This window comes from Equus caballus, unplaced genomic scaffold, assembly GCF_041296265.1.
Source record: "Equus caballus isolate H_3958 breed thoroughbred unplaced genomic scaffold, TB-T2T haplotype2-0000768, whole genome shotgun sequence".
Taxonomy (NCBI): domain Eukaryota; kingdom Metazoa; phylum Chordata; class Mammalia; order Perissodactyla; family Equidae; genus Equus; species Equus caballus.
Window position 1 is genome coordinate 378,263 of NW_027221987.1, and position 24,713 is coordinate 402,975.

General features: G+C 39.7%; 2 protein-coding genes across 2 annotated transcripts in view; both read right to left on the reverse strand.

Annotated features, from left to right (window-relative positions):
• The window catches only part of LOC138915068 (large ribosomal subunit protein uL15m-like), a 36,739-nt gene extending 29,053 nt beyond the window's left edge, over positions 1 to 7,686 (reverse strand). The window contains 1 exon segment of the mRNA XM_070259070.1: positions 2,991 to 7,686. Coding sequence (XP_070115171.1) covers positions 2,991 to 3,020 — 30 coding nt within the window. The 5' untranslated portion in view covers positions 3,021 to 7,686.
• LOC138922324 (ral guanine nucleotide dissociation stimulator-like) overlaps positions 1 to 22,523 on the reverse strand; it is a 378,765-nt gene extending 356,242 nt beyond the window's left edge. Inside the window, exon 1 of the transcript XR_011435411.1 lies at positions 22,347 to 22,523. The gene's annotated coding sequence lies outside the window, so the exon portion shown is untranslated. The remainder of the gene's footprint in view (positions 1 to 22,346) is intronic.
• Positions 22,524 to 24,713: the final 2,190 nt, after the last annotated feature.

Genomic DNA, 24,713 nt, shown 5'->3' on the forward strand with positions numbered 1-24,713 from the left:
CAAAGACTCGTCTAAAGGGAAGACCTCGTGAAGACACAGGGAGAAGACGGTAACCTACAAACCACGGAGAGAGGCCTCAGAAGAAACAGCTCTGCCCACAACTTGATCTTGGACTCCTCACCTCCAGAACTGTGAAAAAATTAATTTCCGTAGTTTAAGCCCCCCAGTCTGTGGTAATTTGTTAAGGCAGCCCTAGCAAACTAATACAGATTTTGGTACCAGGATGTAGGGTGCTGCTGTAACAGATACTTAAAATTGTGGAAGTGGCTTTAGAACTGGGGAATGGGTAGAGGCTGGAAGAGTTCTGAGGTGCAAGTTAGAAAAAGAAACCAAAATTGAAGATTTGAAAGTTCTCAACCTATCTACATTACAAAAAAATGAGAAAATCTGTTCTGGAGAGAACATCAAGGGTGTGGCTGGACAATCACTCACTAAAGGAGCCCAACAATAAATCTGAACCGAAAGATGGACAAACCCGAAAACTTAAACACAGACTGATGGAGATTATGCAATCTGAGGAGCAGAGAGAAAAAAGAATGAGGAAAAATGAACAGAGCCTTAGAGAATTGTGGAACACCATTAGGCACACCAACCTATGTGTAATGGAAGTAACAGAAGGAGAGGAGAGAGAGAAAAGAGCAGAAAAATATTGACTATGTAGTGATCGAAAACTTCCCAAATATGATAAAAACAATATATATCCCTGAAGCTCAACAAACTCTAAGTCGGAGAAATGAAAGGAGGGCTACACCAAGACGCATCATGGTCAGATGTTGAAAGCTGAAAGTATATATCCAAAGGAATTCAAAGCAGGGACTCAAACAGATATTTTTATGCCAATGTTCATTGAAGCATTATTCACTAAAACCAAAAGGTGAAAACAATCCAAGTGTCCATCCACAGATGAAAGGATAAGCAAAACGTAGTGTATATGTACAAAGGTATATTATTCAATGATAAAAAGGAATAAAGATCTGATACATGACACAACATGGATGAACACTGAAAACATTATGCTAAATGAAATAAGCCATGCAAATGGACAAATACTGTATGAATCCACTGATATGAAGTATCTAGAATAGGCAAATTCATAGAAATAGAAAGTAGATTAGACATAACCAGGGGTTAGAGAGAGGGTAGGGTGGAGACTTATTGCTTAACAATTACAGACTTTCTGTTGGGGGTGATGAAAAAGTTTTGAAAACAGTGGTGAAGGTTGCACAACATTTTGAATGGAATTAGTGCTACTGAATTGTACACTTAAAAATGGTTAAAATGACAAATTTTATGTTGAATATATTTTACCACAATTTTAAAAAATCAATAATGTAATATATCGAAACCCACTGAATTGTACACTTGTAATGGGTGAGTGGTATGGTATGTAAATTATATCTCAATAAAGCTGTTTTTTACCCTTAATAAAAAGATATAAAGAACATAACTAGCTTTATGCCTACTAAGGAAATTGATTTCCACTTCAGGCCTAGATGACTTTATGGCTGAATTCTACTAAACATTTTTTTTCGAACTTTACAGAAGTATAATTGACAATAAAAATTGCATGTACTTAAGGTGTACAATGCAAACCGTTGATATACACATACATTGTGAAATGATTATTACAGTCAAGTTAACTAACACATCCATCACAGTTACTTTTTTGTTGTGTGTGGTGAGAACACTTCAGATCTACTGTCTTGGGGCTGGCCCAGTGGCATAGCAGTTAAGTTTGCGTGCTCTGCTTTAGCGGCCCAGGGTTCACCGGTTCGGATCCTGGGCACGGACATGGGAACCACTTATCAAGCCATGCTGTGGCAGGCGTCCCACATGTAAAGTAGAGGAAGATGGGCACATATGTTAGCTAAGGGCCAATCTTCCTCAGCAAAAAGAGGAAGATTGGTGGCAGATGATAGCTCAGAGCTAATCTTCCTCAAACAAAACTACTCTCTTAAAAAATTTCAAGTATACAATACAGTATCATTAACTATAATCACTATGCTGTACAATAGGACCCAAAGGTTATTTGTCTTATAACTACAAGTTTGTACCCTTTGACAAGCATTTCCCTATTCCCCCCCCACCTTCTTCCAAACATCCCAGGAGGGAGTACACCAGTTCTACGCAAAATCTTCCAGACTTTTAAAGAGGAAGGAATACTGTCCAACTCACTTTATGTAGCCAACATTATCCTGATACCAAAACCAGATAAAGACATTACAAGAAAAAAGAACTATAAACCAATATCCCTCATGAAAATAGATGGAAAAATTCTTCACAATTTTTGAACAAACAACTTATCATGAATTGAGTGAAAAAACAAAATATATCATGACCAAGTGGGGTTTAACCCAGGAATGCAAAGTTGACTTAATGTTAAAATCAATTAATATAGTTTACCATATCAACAAACTAAAGAAAAAATAATCATTTTAATATATATATAAAAACATTCGATGCACAAAGATTCATTCAGTACAATAACTCTCAACAAACAAGGAATAAAAGGGAATTCTTTCCACCTGATAAAGAGTATCTACAAAAACCCTACAGTTGACATTATATTTCAGGATGCAAGACTGAATGCTTTTACCCTAAGATCTGGAATGAAGCAACAATGTTTACCTACCACTTCTATTGGAGGTCCTAGACAGTACCGTAAGGCAAAAGAAAAAATCAAACATGCAGATTGGAAAAGAAGTAAAACTGTCTTTATTTTCAAGTGCATAATTGTCTAAGAAAACCCTGAGGAATCTACAAATAAAAGCTACTAGAACTTTTAAGTGAGTCTAGCAACATTGCAGATACGAGGTCAATATGCAAAAATTAGTTACATTTCTATGTCTAGCAAGAAATGGTCAAACTGAAATTTAAAGTACCATTTTCAATAACGTAAACATGGATTTTCTAGGAATAAATTTGAGAAAAGATATTCAGGACTATACACTGAGAAGTGTAAAACATTGCTGACAGAAATCCAAGATTACCTTAATAAATGGAGAGAGATACTGGTTCATGGATCGGAAGACTCAGTTGTCATTTTTCCTCAAATTGACCTGTAGATTTGAGAGAATCTCAATGAAAATCTCAATAGGTTCTTTTGAAGAAATACATTAGTCAACCCTAAAATGAATATGGAACTACAAAGGATATAGAATAGCCAAAACAACTTGGAAATAGAAGAGCAAAGTAGAAGGACTAAAACTACTTGATTCCAAGCTTATCATAAAGAGACAGTAATCCAGACAACGTGGTATTGGAATAGTCACAGGCCAGCGGAACACCATAGAGAGTTCAGAAGTAGACTCACAAATTTATGGACAATAGATTTTTAAAGTAACAGTTTTATTAAGATATAATTCACATACAATACAATTCACGCATTTTAAATGTACGATTAAACGGTTTTTCGTATATTCAGAGAGTTGCGCAACCATCATTACTATTTAATTTTAGAAAATTTAGGTCACCCACAAAAGAAACCCTGTATCAATTAGCAGTCACTCCCCATTTCCTCCTGAATCCTCCTACCCTGGCCCTAGGCAGCCACCAATCTACTTTCTGTTTCAATGGACTCGCCTATTCTAGACATTTCACATAAATGGTATCATACAATATGTGGTCTTTTGTGACTGGATTCTTCACTTAGTTTAATGCTTTCAATGTTGTAGCATGTATCATTTCTTTTCCTTGCTTAGTAATATTTCATTGTATGGATATACCACCTTTTTGGTTATTTATTCATGAGTTGATGGACATTTGCTTCCCCTTTGGGGCTTTTACAAATCATTCTGCTATGAGCATTTGTTTACAAGTTTTTGCGAGGACATACGTTTTCAGTTATCTTGGTTATATACTTGGGAGTGAAATTGCTGAGTAACTTTATGCTTAACCTTTTGAAGAACTGCCAGACTTTGGAAAATATCCCAAGCAGTTGCACTATTTTACATTCCCAACAGCATGAATGTTCCAATTTTTCTACACCCTAGCCAACACTTACCTGTCTTTGGTGATTATGGCCATCCAAGCAGATGTGAAGTGGTATCTCATTTGGTTTTAATTTGCATTTCCCTATTAGTTAATTATGTTGAGTATTTTTTCATGTGTTTATTGGCCATTTGTATATCTTCTTTGGAGAAATGTCTATTCAAATCTGAGAAACCATTGCCTAATCCAAGGTCACAAAGATTTAAATCTACGTAGTCTTGTAAGAGTTTATAGGTTTAGCTCTTGCATTTAGCTCTTTGATCCATTTGAGTAAATTTTTGTATATGGTATGAGATAGCTGTACAACTTCATTCTTTTTATGTGGCTATCCTGTGGACAAATGATTTTTGACAAAGAAGCCAAGAGAATTCAAAGAGGAAATGATCATCTTTTCAATAAATGGTGATAGGAAATTGGAGAGCCATATACGCAAAAAAAAGTCTTAATCGTTGTTTCACACCATATGGAAATATTAGTTCAAAATGGATCATAATAAGTGTCTAAATATAAGAGCCAAAATTATAAATTTTCTAGAAGAAAATATAGGAGAAAATCTTAGTGATGTTGGGTTAAGCAAAAATTTCTTAAATAAAGCATAAACTAAAATAAAAGGCATAAACTATAAAAGAAAAGTCAATAAATTTGACTTCATGAAAATTAAAAATTTTTGTTCCTTAAAAGACACATAAGAAAATAGACGATCCAGCCACAGATTGAGAGAAAGTGTTTTCAAAACACGTATCTGACAAAGTAACTGTATCTAGAATAGACATAAAATTCTTACAACTCAATAATAATAAGAGAATCCAGTTTATCACATGGGCAAAAGATTTGATCAGATGTTTAAACTAACTATTTTGGAAAACATTTTGGCAGGTTCTTAAACAGTCAAGACTTCACCTTCCAGTTGATTCAGTACTCCCACTCCTAGAGAAATGTGAACATACATGCACATGAAAACTTGTACAAGATTCTTTATAGCAGCTTTATTTGTAATAGCCCCAAACCGCAAACAACTCAAAAGCCCATCAGCGGGGGAACAGATAAACAAATTGCGTTATATCTATATAATGGGTGCTACTTAGCAATAAAAGAAATGACAACTGATACAACAACATGGATGAATCTCTAAACAGTGATGCTGAGAGAAAGAAGTGTTAGAAAATGCAAACAAATCTATTGTGACAAAATAATCAGAGGTCTCCTGGGGATGGGGCACAGAGGGAAGAGACAGGGATAGACTACAAAGGAGCAAGAGAAGTTTTGTGTGTGATGGATATGTTCCTTATTTTGATCGTGGTTATAGTTTGAGTAGTATATAACAAGACAAAACTTATCAAATTGTACACTTTAGGTATGTGCAGTTCATTGTACATCACATATCTTAAAACATCGGAAAGAAACAATATATGGTACTTTAATGTGTTTTCACATATAAATGAATTTATCCGTTTTCTTGTTGATGAGTGTCTAGGTTGTTCTCAGTTTTCAATTTAGAAAGAGCGCTGCAGTTAATATTCTTATATGTCTCTCTGTGTACGTACATGTGAGGGTTTCCAAAGTAGGCCCCCAGAGTAGAGTTGCTGGGTCATAGCTATGCACATCTGCCACTTTACTGGATCTTCCCAAATTGTTCTTCAGGGTCATTCCCTTTTATACCACACACCATTAGCAGTGTACGCAATTTAAGCTTGTTCCAATCTTTCCAATATCATGGATCTAAAGTAATAAATTGTTTTAATTTGTACTTCTTTAATTATTAGAAAAGTTGGGCACTTCCTTGTAAATGCTAGTCATTTGAATTTCTGGATACTGACTAAAATTTGGTGGGAGGAATAATGGAGGAACCACCTGAATTTTCTCCCAAATGTAGCCAATTACTTTAATATCATTTGCTGAAAAATTATCATTTTCCACTGATTTGAAATGCCACCTCTAATATGTACTTATTTCTCCCGTGTGCTTTTTTTTTTTCCTGGAGTTTTAATTCTGTTCTAGAAATAAATCTGAGTAACTAAGGGCATTCAGTAAATGACCTGATCTGCTTATCCTTTCCTACATTGGTAATTTACTCTTGCAATTTTTGTAATTCTAGATGATGTTGATGAGGAGGAAAAAAATTTTTTCCTTTACTTTCTCAGGTTCAATAACTGGGGTCTTGCAAATTGAACTGACAAAAGACAGATTAACAGGAGAAAAAGGTTTATTTCATATGCATATGGTGGAGGGGCCTCAGAAATGACATGAAAATCCTAAAGAGGCAGACTGTTACCATTTTCACAAAGGGAAATAAATTTGTGAAGAAATGACAAGACAAAGGAAAAGAGGTTTGAGCTTCTAAGGGTGGTAAATTGTGAGGAGGTAAATATAGGGGGAAACTAAGGAAAGATAAAGGTTATTTATTAAAATTTGTTTGTGCAGGCTCATGTTGGTGCCGATTTTCTGTCTTCTTCATAGCCATAAAACTCCCTTAGGAGAAGAGACTTATGGCAGCCCTCAGCTTTTAGAAGTTTCTGCTCTTAGTCAGATAAAGAATCTCCAAGAAGGCTTCTTTCTGTATCTGTTGATTCTCAATGGCCTTACCTCAAAATAATCCATATGGCATATTTTGGGTGGTGCATTCTAATCCCCTTCAATAAACTGCCAATTACTCTATTTCTTTTTTAACATTCCTGGATACTCCTACATGTTTATGAATTTTAGAATTAGTTTTTAAGATTAAAAGAATTTCCAGAACTAAAAGAAACAACTGGGTTCAAGCAGAACAAGAATTAATAACCTGGGACTGAATAAGCTGAGAAGGATAGTTACAATTTTTACGACTTCTTGTTTGAAACATTTCTGGTTCTTTGGTGTTTTGTTTTTCCAGATTTAAGGAAACTTTTTCTCTTAAGCTACCTATGATTTACAATTGGTAAAGTATACCTTTGTAAACAAAGAGGAAACATTTACTTTTTCTCCCTGTATGATCCCTCCAGAATTTAGAAACTCAAGTGTTCTTTTCATGGCAATACAGTAAGTTACTTGCATAATTTCAATAAGAATCTGTTCTCCTTCTAACAGGGTACAATTGAAAACATTGGCTATGTTACCAAGGCTTTGACTGGAATGTCATAGTTGAGAGAGAGATGCATAGATTCAGACATGACCAGACAGCTGTAAGGAACTGCCTGAAACTTGGCTGGGCTTCCTGGCCTCAGAGGCTTTGAAAGAGTCAAATCTGAGATTCCTTATAAAAAGTTCCAGCAAAGCAGTCTTAAAAGAGCTTATGTGGTCAATCACCATTCTTGCTACACTCATGTAAATAATCAGGCCAAGTTTAATACAAACAAATTAGTTTTACTCTGATTATCTTTGGTAAAAAATGGGGTAATTGTAGAGAGAAAAATTATGTTTGCACCTTTGTAGATATTTAGATTCTAACCCTGTTAATTGTCTTTGAGGTTTTGTTATATACCTGTAAACTGAACTGGATCCTAAATTCTTCTAATTTTCTCAAATATCTGGCTACCACTCTCCAACCGAATGTTTCCTATTGCCTCCCATCCTTCTGATTTGGAATCACTGAGACCAAAGACTGTCCTTGAATCTCCTTGGAAAGGAATATACTAGGTCTTCCTCCCGACCCAGATGGCAGCCAAACCTCCAGGACTTAAACCTTGGCTACACATCTCACAGTGGAAGAAAGCTCCTCCTGACCTCTGGTCCTTTACAAACACTGAAGACCTCTGAATCAAACTGATGAGCAGGAGAAGCAGCTGACATTGACGTAGACTGCTTCCACCCAAGACACCAGATCAAGATTTCCCATTTTAACTAAACATGAAACACTGTCTTCCTCTCTTTCTTTCCTTTACTCTGGCATTGGCCTGGCAAGATAATGCCACCATCATATCTCCCAAGCCATTACTAAGGGAGAGCAACCTTTCAGACAGCTGGATTCATCATCAAAAACTCCAATCTGTTCATGATGCTGGAACCCATGAACAATGCCACCTGAGCAGTAATGGTTTACGCCCCAACAGGATTTAATTTCATCGGTGGTGGTGATCATTCTCCTTGGACCTATAAATGCTTAGATGGCTAACACATAACTGGGCAATGCCCCTTAGGTTATCTAACTGTGCCACTCAACTGTTCTCAAATAGGCTAAGACACTTCATTGGTCAACTCCCCTAATCATCCAATTCGAAAAGACCTGCCAGGAGGCCTTCATGATTCAGGATGTGCTTCTTTCGGCAGGTCCCTACTTCCTTTGTTAGGAGTGAGTACAAATGAGGCTGTGATCAGAAATCCCTCCTTAACTCTTGAAAGTATTGCAGAATTCGCTGCTAAAGCAATAGCTGCCCAATGAAAATCTCTAGACTCTCAGCTCAAAGTAGTTCTTGATAATATGACAGCCCTTGATCATTTGTTAGCTGAGCAAGGATGTGTCTGTGCTGTGGCCACCACCCGCTGCACCTGGATTAACACTTCTGGGGAAGCTGAAATTTAGTTACATAAAATCACTGAGTGCGCCACTTGGCTTAAAAAGGTGACTCCTTCAACAGAGTATTTCTTTCACTTATTGGATTTTGATTGGTTTGGGTCTTGGGGACCATGGCTCTGAAGTGCACTCCAGACATGGGAATTATCCTACCAGTAACAGTCATAGTAATCTCCCTGATGCACTGTATTCTCTCAAAAGCTTTAAATGCGTGTTTGCAGCTGCTAACCATCAAGCAAATGAATGTGAAGTCGTGACCTGTGAATACCACAGGATTCAGCAGAAAACCTCATGACCTGTGACTATAACACGGAGAAACAGTAAAAGCTGTGAGACCAACAGAGCGGTAGCTGAGAGTGGCACTAATGCCTTAAATTTTGATCACATCTTTCAAGTTATGCTAAGAGTCTCATGCAAAGGGGGAGAACTGTTAAAAAAGAAAAAACAGGAACAAAATGGTGTCACTTGTGCTAAGTCCCACATCAATAAATCAAGACTTAATTGCACTTTCAGTCTCTCACAGGAATGTGACCTTTAACTAGTCAATCTGGAATTACCTGGTCGGCATGAGTGAGTAATCTGCCTCATAGATCCCCACACTACTCTTCCCCAAAGGAAGGTGATCTTGCCCGAATCTGCTCTTTGCTAGAAACTTCCTTTATTCCGTCCCTTCTGCCCATAACAGCCTTCCACTTTGCATAGCTCCTTGGACCTCCCTTCTATTTGCTAGCTGGGATGCTGCTCAATTCATGAATTGTTGAATAGAGCCAATTCAATCTTCAAATTTACTCAGTTGGCTTTTGCTTTAAACACCTTAGCATCATCATCCTCTGAAAATAATGCTAATTTTGTCTTTTTTCTATTACTATATTTCTTTCTTTCTCTTATCTGGGGGACAAAGAGATTAATTAGAACACTAAGGTTCCTTAGAGGATGTAAGACTTCGGTGAATCTTGCAGGAATAGCAGCAATTGGACTGGCTAAGAGGGGAGGATGACAGAAATATAGCCACGCATTGCTCAATGATGGGGATACATTCTGAGAAATGTGTTAGGCAGTTTCATCATTGAGCGTACTTACACAATTCATCATAGAGTGTACTCACACAAACCTAGATGGTATAGACTACTACACACCTAGGCTATATGGTACTAATCTTACGGGACCACCCTCCTATATGCCCTCCGTCCTTGACCCAAACGCTGTTATGCTGTGCATGTCTCTAGATAAAATTGAGCTGTCCTACTCCCAACTAACGGAAGTCAGTTGATAGAACCGCTGGTGGCACCTGGAACTCTACATATTACATCACAGAAAAACTCAGACTAGTAGTGTCTTGGAACATGTTTTGTTCATAGTAAGTGTGAAAATAAAGGAAAACCTCTTTTAAAATGGAGTCATGAAACCCTGAAGGGGGACCTCTCACGTACATACCACTCACTGCTGCCTGCCTAACTGGCAGGAAGATGGACGATAAGAATTATTTTAACCAGGCCTATTTGTATAAAATTCTCTCAGTCCCAACTTCTTATCCGTGATGATAAGAATGTAACTTTTCTGCTGGTGCAACGGAGGACATCTTCACCTAGGAATTTCATCTCCTGCTTTTAAGAAAAGGAAGGAAGATCCGTCCCTGCCGCAGCGACAACGCATTGTCACAACCTTACACTCTTGTTCTTCTCCAATGAACTTTTATTCTAAATAACCCTCCTTAATTTCCTCCTAACACCTAATAAAAACTAACTTTCCCCTTGTCTCTTCCAACTTGCCTATGGTTCACCATAGTTTGCACGTCCAGAATTGCAATTCCTCGGCTATTCCCAAATAAACTCATTTTTTGAGCTTGCCCCCCAGACAGCTTCATTTAGGTTGACATAACAGCTAAAGATAGTTTTAGTCTCTATTAACATCACAACCAAATACTTAAATCACAACCAAGTACTTAAAAGCCTGACATAATTGTAGACTCATAAGTGAAATGTCACATTATCATTTTCAATAAATCAGCATCAATTTAACATTTCGGAGAGCCCCCCAAATTCTCAGCACTCAAATCCAAGACAAGAAAGATAAAAAACAGTACGACTGCATTCTGGTTATCCTATGAATTAAAGTGGAGTGAGTGTGAGTGAGTGTGTGTGTGTGTGTGTGTGTGTGTGTGTTTTAAAGCCTTTTGTTCACCAGCTTCTTTCCCTATCTTACACTGTACTCCCTAAGGACTGTGTATATCATTTAACTTTCTCCATTGAACGATAAACTTCAGAAGGTCTGGCCATTTTGGTTCTACGGGGTTTCTATCTCTTGCGCTTTCCCAGATCATACCATGTATTTAATATGCATTGACCCACCTGTGCAGAAAAGGGACCGTCTAGTCTCATGCTTAAATCAGTACTATGTCACTATCCATCGATCAATAAGTTGTGCATTCTCGGTGACAACTGAATGTTTTCTCTTTCAGCTGAAGTTTAAAGGAGGAGGGGAGTCGACTCCAAAACTGCACACTGGTGTAGCCCCAAACGGAAATACAGCGAAAGCTCGAGCGACCTCTCCCAGCGCAAACGAGTCCACCCCAGCTTCAGGAAACGAAGGAGTATGTGGGGTTGCGGATGACTGGCTTTGGGGCTCATTCTTTTCACTACAGCGCCCCAGGAGCGGAAGGCAAGCCCAGGCTCCAGGGACCACGCAGTCCCGCTGGGGCTGAGAGCGTCTCCCCCAGGGTGTCCCGGACGCCCAGCAGGAAAGAGCGCCGCCGGGCCGCCGACACCTGAGCGCGCGCCCGGTGGGGCGGGCCGGGAGCCCTCTCTCCCTTCCGCCTGCGACGCGCGTTGTCGGTCGAGCCGGTGTATGTGCGGTAATAACACGTCTGCCCCGCTTCCCGCCATCATCCCCGCCGCCCGGAAGGCCACTGCTGCGGTGAGTGGCGGCAGCCGGGGCTCGGAGGGGACCCTCGGCCCGCTGCTCACCACTGCCCTTCGCGCAGGGTTGGCGTCGCTGACCGCCTGGCGGCCGGTGGGTGGGTTCCCTCCGCCGGGTCCGGGGTGGGCTGGGTGGGGTGGGGTGGGGTGGGGTGGGGTGGTCGGTGTCGGGAGGGCTCCGGGGCTGCGGCCGGGCCGGAGGATCAGCGCGCCCGCCCCCGTCAGCCCCGAGCCCTCTGCATTGCGGAGCGAGTCCCCAGCTTGTAGGGACCGGCGTTAGCGGCCAGGCACCCTAACTCGAGGTGGCTCCGTTGCTCGTTTCTCTCTTGTTTGTGGGTGAGGGAAGTCTGAAGTCCTCAAGAAAATGACTTTATTTTCTTACCTTGCACTCGTGTCCTGAATTAAAGAAGTTTGAAGATTGGCAACTTATGACATCACAGGGTGCTGTTTTTTAGAAAACCGTGTACGAGGAGCTCAAATGTCTTTTTAACCCCGGAAGCTCCTTTTTGTGATGGAAAAAGTCTACAGTTTACATGAGACTTGCATGGTTTGACTTGAAACAAACTATTTTTCCTAGAATGTTATTTGCACTTAAGAATGTCTAACTGGGACCTCTTTAAGTGCTAAGGCCGCACATTAATTATCTTCGGAACTACAGTGAGAGAAATTAAGTATTTTTCCCACTGAAGAGAGCTCTATGGAGTTTGATTTGCTGAAGGTAGTGTTCTGAAATTCTGGCATCCAGAATTGACCAACGCTAGTGTGTATCAATTCTGTGTGGGTTTATTTGGGCATTGTTTATTAATTTTTTCTCTTGTAGGTGATTTTCCTTCATGGATTGGGAGATACAGGGTAGGTACCATTATTTTTAATAACAGTAATGAAATGGGGTCATGCAACTCTACTTACATGATCAAAGGTTTAATGTTAATGAACTCTAGGATTGTATGAAAAAAGATTGCTAGTGATATTTCTTACAGTCCAGTAATATGATAGAATCTTTTCTTTTTTAAAAACCTCCAGAATTTCCTCTCATCATCGTGAATTCGTCATTTTTCAACTCCTGTTTCTGGAACGTATTAAAATTGCAAACGCCTCCTTGAGTTGCTGTGGGCATTGGATACCAGAGATGGGTGGAATGTTTGTAGAGAGTGTGCAACTGAGAGCTTTCCGGAGGAGTTAAAATTTCAGGGCAAGTTGAGGAGAACAACTGGTTGATTTTGATAAGAGCAATAATCGCAATGTGAGGTATACGGCATTCTGAATGAAAGCTTAATTATGCCCTTAAGAGAAAAAATCAGTTCAAGGGTCGGGGAGGCAACTCAAAGATTTATTTGGCAGTTTATCAAACACATTTTGTTGTGCTAACTTGAGATGTACAATTTATCTTTCAGTCAGGCTTTTCCTATATTGTGAAGTGTTTGTTTTTAATTTAAATTGTGATTATCTGTTTGAAACTTAGGTAAAACTGTAACAAAATTGCAGAATTAGAGGAAAACTGAAGATAAACAAATTTTGAGTAGGTGGTCAAATAAACTATTAAATAAACTATTAAATCTTCTTTATAAGGGTGTGTTGGGCTAGATTAATTCTTCAAAGTGATTCCTGATATTCTTTTATGCCCTTTAAGTAGAGGTACATGACAACACGGAAAAGATTGTAGGACTCTTTCTGGCAATGAGGTAGTCCTATGAAAATGATAGACTTATATTTTACTATTTATTTTCCTGAACAGGTTTAGAGAAGCTCTCTTTTATAATCAAACCCTTCTTGATACTGAGAGCCGGGGAGGAACTTGCTACCCTGTCACTTGCCCAATAAAGAGAGCTTCTAGGCCTGAAGAATCAGTCCAAGAAAAAAAACTTCAGTGTAGAAAGCTTCTCTGTGGGCCCCCATTTTGACATATTCTGTAGACTGAAGTTAAGAGTGAAAATGAACAATGTGAGATTAAAAATACCAAGAGCATCCAGGACATCTTGACCGAGAATTAAGTTTACATACAAAATTAGCTGGCCAGCCCCATGGCCGATTGGTTAAGTTCACGTGCTCCGCTCCGGTGACTCAGGGTTCACCGGTTCCGATCCTGGGCGCAGACCTGCACGCTGCTCATCAAGCCATTCTGTGGCAGCATCCCACGTGGAAGAACTAGAATGACTTACAACAATTCAGGCGTGAGGAGGGGAGAAGTCCTAAGGCTCTGACATTCATACCGTGTCCCTGGTTCCATTCTAAGCTAGGAAATGCTAACTCTTATGAGGTTCATGTAGAAGAGTGAGCTTCGGGTCTTTTCTCTCAAAATTCTATGACGAGACTAACCAAAGGTGGGAATTCTAATGAGGGAACTTGGCTGAACTTTAGGCTTTGAACACTGAATCTAGGATATCGCTGAGAGTGTAAGTACATGAAGTGGATTAAGTGACGGAGTGATGGCCATAGTGAAGATTAACTGGGCTCCGAAATAGGAGAGAAATCACTGAACATGAGGCTCAACTTATGTCCTATCTACGGAAAGCCCATTAAGGGAAGATCAATTTTAGAAAATGTTAAAGAACAACCAGGTTTAAATTTAGTACCAATACTGAATACTCATTGATTTTAAAGAAAAATATATATGCATATGCTATAATGCTAGTACCCCATTTTAAATAGAAAAATTACCATACCTGACTCACCTTCTCTTCACTGAAAGAGAAATTACTAATCTTAAAAATGAAACTGTCTAATTGCCATTATATTTACATTTCTCTACATTTTATCGGTGCCAAAACATTTAAAATATATCCTTCTAGAAAATAAATATACTACAGAAGATAAAACTAGTTGAAAACACAACCATGTAACGTTTTAAGGCACTGCATTCCATTAGACAGAACCCAAAGTGAACTGAGTACAAAGACACAATGTGAAGTTTATACGTGAGACTCTTCCCTTCTCTCCGATTTTGGACTCCAGTGTTAATCTACATGAAGTCAGCTCCCTAGCTACACAAAACATAACTTCTCAGGATTTATTTGAATTGTTATAAGCAGGTAATTAAGTAAACTAAAAGAAGTCTAACTGAAAATTCAATGTGCAAGTAAGCCGAGATACACTTGATAAGGATTCCATATGCTAATGGCCTTGGTGCCACGCCAGCTCTTTCCTCTGAAGTTCTCAGATTTCATCAATCTTTGTGGACTGGCAGCTCAGCAGCTCCCTCACCTTCACTGAGCCACAAACACGTCTGGGCCATCTGTGTCCTGAAGACAGGGGAGGACATATCAGCATTTCCCCTTCCCCAGGAATTCAGTTGACATTCTTTAGTAAAATACACAAAAGAACAGATTGCGCTTCATCTATAGGGCAATTTCACATTTCGCAAAGCTGTATGGTGCACAAATCTCATCCATACACATCTGAGGTCGTCAATTCATCATCTCATTATAGCAAGAAAGAACAAACATTCAACAAATATATATTGAGTGCCTAGCATACGAAAGGAAGGACACTGATATGAACCCATTCTTTGCCCTCATATTCTATTAGAAGCCATGTGACATATACGCAAAGGAACTCACACAAGGCCAAATAGGATCACGTGTGTGATACACACCAAGATCTATAGCAGTATAATGAGCAAGAGATCCTACTCCCAAGTAGAATAGCTGGCTAAAATAGTAGAAATGTTATTTCAGCTAAACCTTGAAGAAACTAAAACCGTTTTTGTCTTCTGTTGAAGAAGCAGATAGGAAGAGTTAAACATCTCAAGTAGAAGGAAGGGATTAGGCAAAGCCAAAAACACACACAGTGAGTGTGCAAGGCCGTGAGCAGTCCAGACAGCGACAGCACTGGCTGTCTACTGCACAGCAACTTAAAACAAAGGCAAATGACCAGCCCGGACCAGACCACAGAAGGCTCTGACTTCAAAGCTGGGATTTATCCAGTAGCGTCAGTGGGGAGTCACCAAAACACAGCACCGCTTAAGGAAGGTTAATTTTTCAGTACACAGGACATAGTATAGGTCGAGAAAGCCTCGAGACAGAAAAAGTACATTCTAATAGTTTAACTGATAAAGCCCAGAACTAGAATGATGTCAGTAAGCGGGAGTGCAAGGTGATTTAATAAGTATCTTAAAGTGATCTAGAAAAGTATCTTATAGTGATCTACAGAAGATGAAACAGAAATGAGGAAATTTATGCAAATATAAATTAAAAGGAAAAATCTTCATCAGAAAGCTTATTCGAACAAGTACCTTGTAACCAACGGAGACAGGGGATGGGGTCTTTCTTAAAGAAGAATTCAAAAATCACCCAATTGGGACGGACAGTTTAAGGGCTCATTTTTCTGGAGACAGATTTCGTTTACTCATTCAACAAACACTTATTGCAAGCCTACTGTGTACCAGAAAGCATCGTTAATTCCCTCAAGAACAAAGCAAACAACAGAACAAGCAGGGGATTCACTGTTGGCCCTTAAGAAAGGCATCATCTCTGTCCTCTCTGAAAGAACTGGGACTTGTTCCACTGGAGAAAGAAAATGAGCCTCGAATTTCTTCCCATAGTCAGGTTTCAAGACTCACAAGACATAGCAGGTGTTCAGACTACAATAATGAGATATGTTATTCCCAAATCTTAAAGCACATGCTGCCTATGCAAATTCAACAACATCCAACTCCACAAAGATTTTCAAATATGCAATTCCACTTAGACTATCAACTCTTATCCAAATTCTCAACTAGCTGTTCCTTGACTAAAAAGTTACCTGTAACTTGATCTTCAGTGTTACCCATAAAAAATTATTAGCCCAGCAAGAAACTCCCAAAAGAAAGTCCCCGCTCTGACTGAAACAGTCTCTGCTGTGGTTTAAAAAGAAGAAAAAAAAAACACACTTGCAAGAAAGAAATCGAAACACTCCAATACTCTTTAAGAACAAGAACAAAACAAATCAATAGCAGCCCTCTGATGACACCTGGTGGCCGCTTCTCACAGGAAGTTTCTTTCAGCATTTTAAAGAAATTATTCCAGGAAACGTTAACAGTTCTCAACCACTTCACATGCTATCTTGACTATGGGCAGCACACATGAAGTCTCTCCCCTCATTTCCCTCCTTTTTGTTCCAGTTTTCACTTATTTTGTTCCAGTCTTCACTTCTCTTTTCATCTCTTCTCTCTTTTCTAACCAGTAGACATTAAGGCAGCTTGAGCTTGCTTTCTGTCTCTTTCTCACACCCTCTCTCACTCACTCACACACACACACACACACACACACTCACACTCACAGACATCCTCTCTCACTGGTACAAGGCCACCCACACAGGAAACCACCTTCTCCCTGCCTCCGTCCCACGCCATCTCACCCTTCACCCCTCCTAGACTTACCCAAATTAGTGGTGCAAGCAGTGTGCAGTTAGCACGTGTTGGCACCAGGCCCATGGTAAAGTCACAACAGGGGATAGTGTGCAGCATGGCTGGCGTGCACACACGTGCATTTATAAAAGCTCCCAATGCTCTTTTGCCCTTTCCCTTTGAGGAGGTCAAAAAAGGACGAACTCCAGAAGTTGTGGAGATCCTACAGCACAGTCTCCTCCTGGAAGGGCAAGGTAGGACACGTAAGACTTCCTACAAGCCTATTGCGAGCTGAGCAAGACAGGAATAAACGGAAATTAGCGGACTGCTCAGATCTCTTTCTTAATCTACCATTTTCAATTGGACCTTTTATCGAAAGTATATGTCTTATACGATTACCTGATTTAATAAAGTACCACCAAGTCCATATATAGTCTGTTCAGGAGAAAACTGTAGTATTCGTTGTCGTTACAAAACACCATGTGCATAACCTAAGGGGAACCAAAGGGAGCTGTGCTTTATGTAATCCTCCTCTCACCACACTCTCCCATCAGAAACATCACTTTGTAACAGAGACCACAAAATAAAGTATCTGATCCTACAAAGAAAAAAATCACTCTTCTATGAAAATGCTAACAGTCACAAGTTGAATAACTTCTTCCATGACAAAAGAGTAAAATTTAACACCCTAAAAACCATTTATTGGTAACATCAGAAGCAATTTTACCACAAATGGATGTGTAACATAGTTGTTTATTCACAATGGGATCAGCTCCTGAACACTCGGGTCCAGCCAAACCCACCTCCTCAACGTGCCAGGGACAGGCTGCATTGCATTCCTAAGGGTAAGTCTGTTAACTCTACCTTCCCCCACTAGGAAAATGCCTGTGGCGATTCAGAATGAGTCCACAAATTCTCTGACACTCCCTTCAAAAGGTGGAGCCTAATTCCCTCCCCTTGGTGTGGGCTGGCCTTGGTGACCAAGTGCTTGCAAGGGACAGAAAACAGTGGCAGTGAGGGTTTTCGGCTCTGGAGACACAGTCACAGAGGTGCCGGTATCCTGCTTGCCCCCTCTCTTGATCACTCCGCCCAGGGAAGTGGGGGACCTGTCGCAAGAACACTTCTGCAGCCTGTGCACATGGAGGCCCAGGGGGCAAGGAACTGAAGCCTCCTACCAAGAGCCAAAGAGGAACTGGGGCCTCCTGCCAACAGCCATGGGAGTGAGCTGCCTGGAGAGCAGCTCCTCCAGCCCCAGGCAAGCCTTCAGATGATTGCAGCCCCTACAAAATCCTGACTGCAGCCACGACCAACTGGGTAATGAGCCTACTCCACACCCTGACCCACAGAAACTGGGGGATAATAAATGCTTATTTGCTTTAAGCCACTAAGTTCTGACATAATTTGTTACACATCGGTAGATAACTAATATAATGCCCTCTCTCTCCTTTGCACCTTGGCAAGAGTAGATAGGGCTCAAGTTCACCCCTCGTTTGTATATATTTTACATAGATTTCCTTTCCTATACCCTCCAACCTTTAACAAGAATGTTCTATACTATCACAATAGTATTAAGGTACACGGGAGGAGGTCCACGAAGTATACTGGTTGAAGAGAAGAATTCCCATCAAACTTCTGAAAGATTTCAAAACTTAATAAACTGACATTTACATTTATGCCTCTCCCACTACCAAAACCAGACTTGACACGGCTTACAATGAAAAACTGGGATACTAAAATCAAGAATTATTAAAGAGCTAACTAACAAAGACATGAGGTAGAGAGTTTCAAATTTAGATTTGTATGGAATAAAAGAAATGTCTTCATGTTTCCTGAAAAACCTCATTTTGGATGAAGGCATTCATTCTTATTGGCCCCTAGAATCATTTATAGCAAACAACTTGCCTCAAAGATAACAGTAGCCATGAGTTCCTGTCCAGCTAAGCTCAGAAATGTTAGCAACCTCTATTTCTACTCTTCCCCAAACCTGATGGGGCAGCCCATGCAGTAAACACCTATACAGCCACATGCCACTGGGGCTGAATGAGTCACAATCCTTTTGGCCACACAGAATACAAAACTTCCTCACCCTCACCTAGCAGGAGGCATTCAAACTTCGGAGATGTAGGGGCCTCTGGTCACAGGACTCACATCTGATTAAGTTCCACCTCCAAAGCATCTCACATGCCATGTCTAGCCTACTTCTAAAAATAACCTTCCCCAGCCAGAGTCCAAGGACAAACCCAAGACAAGCTAGAACTATGTGCTCTTAAGCCCAAATGGTCAGAGTAAATAAAACTATCGACAGAGAGAAAAAAATTCGCACTCAAGTCAGAAGAGAATACTGTTCCTATTCCAGGGGATACCCATGTTCTGTTTCAAATACCTAATTTGATTCTGCCTGCAAGTTAAAAATTAGAATATTTGTTTAGCGCTTAAGTTAGAGCTAAAACAATCATTAAAAAGCCATACTAATAGGGATCAAGCCATGGTGACTGTAACAGAATAAACAGACCTCACCCCTTTCATTATCAAAGAGTCTCCCCTTCCCAACACTACTCGTGAGGATGTAGTAACAGCAACATAACGTGACAAGTCATGGGACAAAAATAAACTGTAACATTAGCCCAGTTTTCTTACTTGGCTGTTTCTTTTATTAAAATGTTCCTACACTTCAAGTACTATTTTCCAAATACATTAAATTGATCCAGTAATAAAGTCAATTTTATGGCGATCTTAACCACCTCTGACAAAGCTATCTTGTGTAGTAGGAAAGATTTTACACAAAAAGTTAAAATCCAATATATCTCCTTTCAAAATGTATTTTTAAAATTAATGCTTTGTTAATATTTCCATCTAATTGTTTTGATTTTTCTCAAAAGGAAGAAAATTCTTATTGGAACAGGAAAACAGCATAAAAAAAGGAAAATTCTATGAGTAAAACAGAAAATGAAAAATTTCAATGCCATTAAAAGCAGACACACACGATCATTCGTGTCGTATGCCATTTGAAAAGGTTGTTTTATCATCAATGTAACTAATCACAATGAAACCATCTCTTACAACTAAAGACATTATAACGAATTTTCTTCACAGCTACAGAGAGACGGGATTTGCTGTTTCACATCAAATAGAACAGGCTACATAAATTCTTCTTCCTATTTATTGTAAAATATAATTTCATCTATAAAATCAGTCATGAAATATTAAAACAAACAACAGACTTTATATCCTTTTCTTAATTTAGTTTGAACGGTCTATTCGCTCAAAAAGGGGGGAGGTTTGCAATCACACACATCTCTAGACTCTTTCACCATCTCAGCAGGTTCTCTCTATAAACGTTATGCCATTCATTCGAGAATGCTATCATTTTTCTGTAACTTTCCTGATCCCCTTTTCCTTAGTTTTCACCTAGCAAAACTGCATTTCCATTTTCAAGTTTTCCCTCTAAATTCTCCTTCTGAATTCCATTTTGCTGCTTTTCACTAAAGCTCTGTCAGTGTCTCTCACATCTCACTGTCAATTAATTGTTCTAAGTGAGAAAAGGGCAAAAAATCTCCAAAGTTTAAACGATTGTTCTTTGACTATTTTAACATACTCCTGTTTTAACTGATCTAACACAAATTACAAAATTAACTCATCTGAAGTTCTATCACTTTTCCTTTATTTACCTTGCCTGCTTTTACTATCCTGCCTGCTGGTATAGGGTGTTAATGATTCAAATCATAAAAAATGGGTAAAGGAAGTCAGGAGCGAAAACAGGACTATATATGAAGTTAGACTCTTCAAAAGGAAAACCAAAAAGACTAAGTTTCAATGTGCTCACTGTCTATAGTGTATAAGACTCATCTACAAAGTTCTGGAACACCTGAAATAAGCAACTTGCTTTTCAACTTTAAACACAGATGTTTTAGAACAAATTTAAAGTATTAATTTATACACCAAGGGACAAACTTACCAAAATGACGGAAGAAGTTAACATTTAAATTATATATAAATCCAATGGTTTAGGCAAATTCTAGAACTTTAAAACCATTTGAGAGGGGAGAGAAGCAGCACGTGGGTACTTCCTCAGCTACCAAGGATCGCCAGGGCACCCCTCCAACAAAGTACTCTTTCCTGCTGACACTGATAGGAAATGTCCCCAGGACAACATCTTACATACTCTCAAGTGAACAAAAAGATATGGGCAAATAAAAGGAGAAGAAGAGGAAAATGCGAAAAACTTCCCTACTGGAATTCTTTCCTCAATACCTGAAATTTAAGTCACTAATCTAACAACGCTTCCCCGGGGCCGGTCAAGCCTCATTATCTTCTTCACCCTCGGATCACGGGATTATCAAATTCTTTCTCTACCACAAGTATCAGTATTTTCCAAGATTTTTGTATCTTAATGTCACGGTCATTAGCACTTCCTTAGGCCCATTCCTCACTAACTTTAGAAGCACATCCTGCTTAACACTGTTCAAAAATTATTTAAATACACTGTTTTCGTTGTCCCTCAGTCACAAACAAATGTAGATATTAATCAAATAGAATACTAATCTGTGATAGGAAAAAGCTGTAACCAAAGCCCTGTTAGACACAGTACGTCCGCTAGTTCCTGTGACTGCATCTATTTCTATTAGAATTTTATGGATTAAGCACTGAAGATCCTAAAAAATAATATTCATTATGTGAACAGCATTTCCCAGGTATGATAGAAATATCACTAGTGGCGTTTAAAATAAAGTTATCTACCACATGTTGGGATTTTTAAATAAGTATGTATTATTCAAATAGATATTAGGAAAAAATAACACACCAACCTATGACTCCACATGTATTACTTCTTATGACAATGCTAAGTTTAAAAAGAAAAAAGTGAGAAAGGGGCCGGCCCTGTGGTGTAGTGGTTAAGTTCGGCACACTCCACTTCAGTGGCCCAGGTTGGTGGGTTCGGGTCCCAGGTGCAGACCTACACCACTCATCGGCCATGCTGTGGCAGCATCCCACATGCAAAATAGAGGAAGACTGGCACAGATGTTAGCTCAGGGAGAATCTTCCTCAAGCAAAAAAAGGAAGCTTGGCAACAGACGTTACCAAACAAACAGAACAACAAACAAAAAACAAGAGTGAGATAAAATGCTGTGGTATAAAACACAGCAAAAACAATGAAGGAGTAGGGAAATGACTTAAGTTTGGAAAATGCCACATCATACATACCTTATACATTTGCTAATTTTTCAATTATGTAAATTCTAGGAAATCAATAAAAACTAATAATTCTTAGCCCTAAGATCATTATTAAACGAGAGTGCTCTGAAGATCAGTCTCTCCTCCACTGCTGGCAACCTTCACAGTTGGCATCACAAATCCTCAATCACCAGTTTTCACATGAGTAGTAGCCTCCTTCAGATTACACCTCTAAGAAAGTACTGCAGCCTAATAAAACGTCCCAACTCTGTCACATCACACGTCTACATTCTGAGGAACAGATAACAGAATTATACACGTGGAGAAGGAAAACTGCAGAATACTAATTTTCTACATACTCAGAACCTGCCTTTCCTTTGAGATTTGGATACAGTGGCTAGAATCCATCTAACAAGAAGATAATGCCCTAATACCATACTGGTATAAAACGTGCACTTACAACTGGCCAAAGCACAACAGAAGTCTCTCTCTCGCTCTGGTAAACTTCCACGGCAGGTGTTCCTGGTCAGCAGGCGGTCTGTTGCAGGCCGACTCAGGGATCCTGGCTCCTTCCATCTTGCAGCTCTGCCCTGGAGCTTCCTCGTTCCCTGCATTCAGCTGACTGAAGAAAGCAAGCCTGGAAGCAGCAGACTCTTGATGAAGTATCATCGAGACGTGCTCTGAGACAATTCTCCATGTCCCAACCAGCTCTGCTTCCATCTGCTGACCTTTGACTTTCAGTATCTGGTCAGACATAACTAACAGTAGTCTTGCAATCTTGACTCAAAAGCAGTGTTGGGACCCAGGGCAGACTGCCCCCAAAATATGCTACAATGGCACGCTGATTATTTTGACTTAGTTATTTGAGAAGCAGCTGATGCAAAAATTGCACTTTGACCCTTTCCATTTCCCCCTGAAAGCAGCAAACGAATCTCCCATGTGAAAAACAGCTTCCTCACGAGGCTGACCCAACGGCATAAGGGTTAAGTTGGCGTGCTCTGCTTCGGCGGCCCAGGGTTTGCAGGTCCGGATCCCGGGGCGGACCTAGCACCGCTCATCAAGCCACACTGCAGCGTCATCCCACATAAAACAGAGGAAGGTTGGCACAGATGATAGCTCAGGAACAATCTTCCTCAAGCAAAAAGGGTGGGGCTGGGAGGGGGTGGAATTCAGGGCGGAGAGGCCTGTATAAACACACCTTGTTACTTTTTTACTAATTTACCACCACAAGTCCAAACTCTGCTTAGATTGCTTACTAATGAAGCACCCAAACCTAAGTATCTTTGTCCTGTCAAATCCTCACAAATTTAGTGTTTCTGTGTGTAAAAAGTATAAAAGCTGCCTGCTTTGGTCACTTCTGAGCGTTAATTTTATGATCTCCCACGTGTACGCATTACATTCGAGTTTTCTCTTTAATCTGTCTTGTGTTCATTTTACTATGAGGCCAGCCACAAGAACTCAAGAGGAATAAGGGGGAAATTTCCCCCTCCCGGACAGGGGCATCTACCACTTCCACTCATACCTGCTTCGCCGCAAGGGAATATGAAAAGTGAAACCTGGAGCTGTAGAACTGTATCTTATGGAAGGACAGAACTGATTTAGATGGACAGCTAGCCATCTCTGCCACATACCAATGGCCAAAAATTATCATATCGCTTGTCACTCTACCATTAATGAAGGCTTTTCGAGACCTTCGACAACCTTTTCTGAGAAATGCAACTGTCCCTGGAAGAGCATGCCTGGACTTACTACCTCCACGTCTGTAACACAAGGGAACCACAGACAATACCAATCATTTATCAGTTTAGCTAATCAGCCAAACATGAATCCCTTGGTCCCACCCATGGAGAGATCCTGATTAACAGAGTCTGGGGTAAGGACAAGGATCTGTAGTTTCAGAGAGCTCCCTGAGTGATTCTGATGAGCCAGATTTGGGACCCCATGGAGTAAAGTCCCTTCTAACTTCAAAAGAAATAATATAAACCTAACATATATTTACTAGACAGAGAGCTGAAGTGTGGAGAAGAGGGGAAAAAAGGAGAAGAAAGGTGAATCAGGAAGGAGAGTAAACAAAGTGCACTCAATAGGGATGTCAACAATCTGTCATGCAAAATGACTCTGAGGAATGTCACTTTTAGCAAACACTGCCTCCACCTCCCACCCTGAAATCCTAGGGTGTTAAACACCACCCATATGGAAAACCAGATTACAGACCCTGAAGATTCTTAATGAAAACCATTTGGTCTCATTTTTTGAAAGACTATAATTCCTACTACCTCTCCTCGAATGATCTAAATTGTCTAAGCTATTTGTAAAAGTAGATTACCACCTTAGTTTAAATTCTAATGGTTTTATAGTTATATGAACTTCTATAACTGTGATTTCTCATTCTAGAATAATTGATCCAATAATACGCATCAAATTCTGGTCCGGAATCCACGATCAGCAGAAATCACAAGTGAATTACACACTTTGAAAGAAGTGGTTTGTTGCTTGCTCTAGGTTTAAAACACAAAGTTTCCATTATCCTTAGTAACTGACAAGCATGCTGGGCTTTGGCTACATTTGATGATTACACTGCTATTATTCCAAATGCATCAAACAATAAATATCTTTTTCCTATTAGGCTTCCTATTACCTTACTTGCTTTTATTTAAAACTTTTTGTGTTTTTGTTTAAAGGGGGGAAAAGCATATAAGAGAAAATAAAAGAGAAATAGGAACATGAAACACATTGAAAAGCACTGGCAATTAAGACTGAGATTATCCAGCTTCAGCAAAATGCATCTGAAACTAGAAGAGCTGAAGTACTTAAAATTTGTTTTAAG